Genomic DNA, 3,677 nt, shown 5'->3' with positions numbered 1-3,677 from the left:
CTCTGAGCTGGCAGTCAGCACAGAGCCCGACACGGGGCTCGAACCCACGAACCGCGAGATCACGACCTAAGCGAAAGTCGGACGCTTAACCGACTAAGCCTCCCAGGAGCCTCTTTGTTTGTATTTTAATAGATCTGTAATAAAAGTTTAAAAGTTCTTGCAGGGTGCCCAGGTTGCTCAGTCTGTCAAGTGTCCCACTCTGGATTTAGGCTGAGGTCATGATCTTGGGGTTTGTGAGTTCCAGCCCCACATCAGGCTCTGTGCTGGCAGTGTGGAGCCTGCTTAGAATTTGCGCTCTCTCTCTGGCCCTCCCCAGCTTGCTCTCTCTCTCACTCAAAGTAAATAAACTTAAAAACTAAATAAAAGATCTTGCAATTAATATTTTTATACAGTTTAAAAAGTTGGGAAAATGATAAGCATATAGAAGAGCTCAATAACACTGTCATAAGCACTGTGATTATAATTGATATTTATAGAACTCCACCTAACTGTAGAATACACAATTTATTAAGAGCACATGCTCACCAAGACAGACCATGTTCTGGGCAGTAAAATAAGTCTAAATACATTTCAAACGATTGAAGTCTTATAACATATGTTCTCTGATGACAATGAAATTAAAGTAGAAAAATAATAAAATCTAGAATAGCACTAAATATTTTTAAATTAACACACTTAAATAATTTCTAAATAAATAGGTCAAAGAAAACAATATTGAATTGTTTGGTTGGTAACAAAAATCCAACATATCAAGATTTGTGGAATTTGCCTAAACAATGCCTATAGGAAAATTTATACCTATGTATGTTTATGTTAGAAAATGAGGTTTAAAGCCAATGGCCTAAGCCAATTAAGATTGTCATGCCTTCTCAATGAATTGAGCCTTTTTCTTTTTAAAGCATTGTAAAATGTCCCTCTATCTCTGGAAATACTTCTTGAGTCTATTTTGTAGGATATTAATTTAGCTACTTTACCTTTCTTGTTACTTACTGTTCACATTGGGTATGTTTTTCTTTCAAACAATTGATCATTAATATTTAAAGACTTGAAGATAGCAGTAAGGTTGGGTCTTATTATATTTAAAATTTAATGTGAAAATCTGACTTTTAATTGTAGTGTTTAGTTCATAAATGTTTAATGTACCTATTGACGCAGTTTAGGTCTACTATCTTGCCATTTGTTTTCTGTTTGTCCCATTTTTTAAAAAAGCTTATTTATTTTGAAAGAGAGAGAGCACGAGCTGAGGAGGGGCAGAGAAAGAGAGAGAATTCCAAGCAGGCTCTACACTCAGCATGGAGTTTGCCATGGGGCTGCATCCCATGACTGTGAGGTCATGACCTGAGCTGAAATCAAGAGTTGGACACTTAACTGACAGAGCCACCCAAGTGCTCTATGTCCCATTTTTTTTGTTGTTGTTATTGCTCTCTTTCTTTCCTGCCTTCTTGTGGTTGTCAGATATATATTTTTTTATAATTCCACTTTAATTTATCTCTTGCCTTTTCATGTATTCTTCTTCACATTTTTTAGAAAAATTGTTGCTCCAGAGAGATTAAAATACACATTGAATAATTATCACAAACTTAGAGTTCATATTGTATCAATTCATGAAAAATGTAACTTTGCAGCACTATGTATTATTGTCATATATATTGTATCTACACACTTTATAATATGGTATTGTTAAAAGCATTGCTTTAAAGCAATTAAAAGAAAAAACATTCTTTACCCCCATGTCTAGGATGTAGGGAGTATTTTAAAAGAAAACAAGATACAGTCTTGCTTGAAGTAATGAGCTTTCTTTGGATGATCCGCTACTGACTTTGTCGTGGAAGTCTGTTGTCCTCCTAGATCAAGCTTGACTTAGAGAAGTAAACATTAGCAATAATTTTATAAGCCTCTTTATAATAACCATCCTCTATAGATTCTCTCATTTCTTCCCCTTCCAAATACTTGACTACACCATCCAGAAATAAAAGGGGTCTAAAGCTTGACATTGTGCTTTGGACATTGCAGGTTACCAAAATTTTTCTCATGAGGAAGCATAGATCCATCCAAAGGCCATAAAGCACCAAGATAATAAAGATGGTAAGGCAGAGAGAGTTTGGAAGCCAAAACAATTATACAAACATTTACCTAGTCAAAGGTGGCCTGACAGGAAGTGCTATCATGTCTCTAATTTTGGCTGAAAGACAAATTCAGAGTTTTCCTGTCTGTCTTTTCTTAATTCAAGCATTTTGTTGTTGTTGTTGTTTATTACTTTGGTCTCCTTATGATCAGAATTAGACCTCAGTGGGAGCAGATGTCCTAAGTAGTTCCTTTTAGCTGTTCCAAGTCAGCCTATACATGGCATTTTGTGATAGGTTGAACCTTCACTTCAGTGCTGATGGGCAAACTTCTGTAACTTAAAACTATTAAACAGATCATGTTAACGTTTGCCCATTTGATACAGCTTTTGACTGGGACTGTAAAAGTTAATATCAATTACAACTTAGTAATGTCTCCTACTGTATAATGTCATTTCTTTCCTGTTTTATAGTTGAGAACATGGTAACTGTTGGGAAAAGCATTCTTGAAAGGAATAATTTCACTGACTTGCACAATGCAAGGTATGTATACTCCCAGATAGAAACCAATACATGCAGTTGTTTTTTTCTGAAACATTGTTTCCTTGTGGGAAATGAGAGCAGAGGCGGTAGGGCGCCTGGTTTAAATGCATTTTTCTGGAGAGTAAGCATGCATTGTTCATTTGTAGTGTATATTTAACAAATAAGTTTTCTTCCTGTCATAACATTTTCTAATGTTAGACATGTAGTAGTAGTTTAGACAGACAAGTATATTTAAGCAGTGCATAGGTAAAATAGTTGAGTCCACCTTTCTTTGTTCAAGATGTGCATTTCTATAAAATTGTGTGTAAATTGAATTTCTTTAGAAGATATTATTATACTTGTCGTGTGAAAATAACTTGAATTTGTTGCCCGCTGAACTGAACTCTGGCATTCACCAAAGTTTGAGCAAAAAGCATGTAATAAAAATGTTCAATTTGGCAACTATTTTAACTAATCTAAATAGTGGGGTTTTTTCCTTTTTAAAAGACTTCTGACTTTGCCTAGTGTGACCAAGGGAGTAGTAAGGCAGGTGTAGTGGAGATCACTTCTAACATCCAAACTGGAATTGAAAGCGATCTGAATTCTAATGTTATCTGTGCTACTTGCTGCTACTGTGCTTGTACTGGCTGTGTTACCTGAGACATTTAACCTCTCCCAGATAACACCTGCTCTGCCTACCTATGGGCTCAAAGAAGATTGTGTGTGAGAAAATCCTCTGAAATCTGTTAAGCACCATTCAAGAGTGATAATTACAAGGAACAGATGGTGTTTGAGACCCTTTGGCCAAAAGTAGCACATTGCCTTTCCAGTCATGGGAGTGCGTACTAGAAGAATGAACAATGCCCTGAGAGTCGAGAGCCCTGAGTCTTGAGCCGATCTCTACCACTACCTGACTATGGGACCTTGGGGAGTCTCCCACTTTTTGCATCTTGGCTTCTCCATCTTTGAAATGAAAGGGTTGAATGAACCCTTGAGTTTCTTCTACCTTTTAGATTTTTAGATTACTTGATTCTGTATTACATGAACTCCTGTTTCACGGAGGAAAAACAGTCTCCTTTTCTAGGTAGTGTG

At 36.3% G+C, this 3,677-nt stretch overlaps 1 protein-coding gene across 1 annotated transcript in view; it reads left to right on the top strand.

Annotated features, from left to right (window-relative positions):
• Positions 1-3,677, top strand: part of HINT3 (histidine triad nucleotide binding protein 3) — a 20,384-nt gene that overhangs the window by 11,233 nt on the left and 5,474 nt on the right. The window contains exon 3 of the mRNA XM_077779413.1: positions 2,537-2,606. Coding sequence (XP_077635539.1) covers positions 2,537-2,606 — 70 coding nt within the window. The remainder of the gene's footprint in view (positions 1-2,536; positions 2,607-3,677) is intronic.

The sequence above is a fragment of the Crocuta crocuta genome, unplaced genomic scaffold (genome assembly GCF_008692635.1).
Source record: "Crocuta crocuta isolate KB4526 unplaced genomic scaffold, BGI_CrCroc_1.0 scaffold914, whole genome shotgun sequence".
Classification (NCBI taxonomy): Eukaryota; Metazoa; Chordata; class Mammalia; order Carnivora; family Hyaenidae; genus Crocuta; species Crocuta crocuta.
Note: the sequence above shows the minus strand (reverse complement) of the source record. Positions and strands in the feature narration are given on the sequence as shown.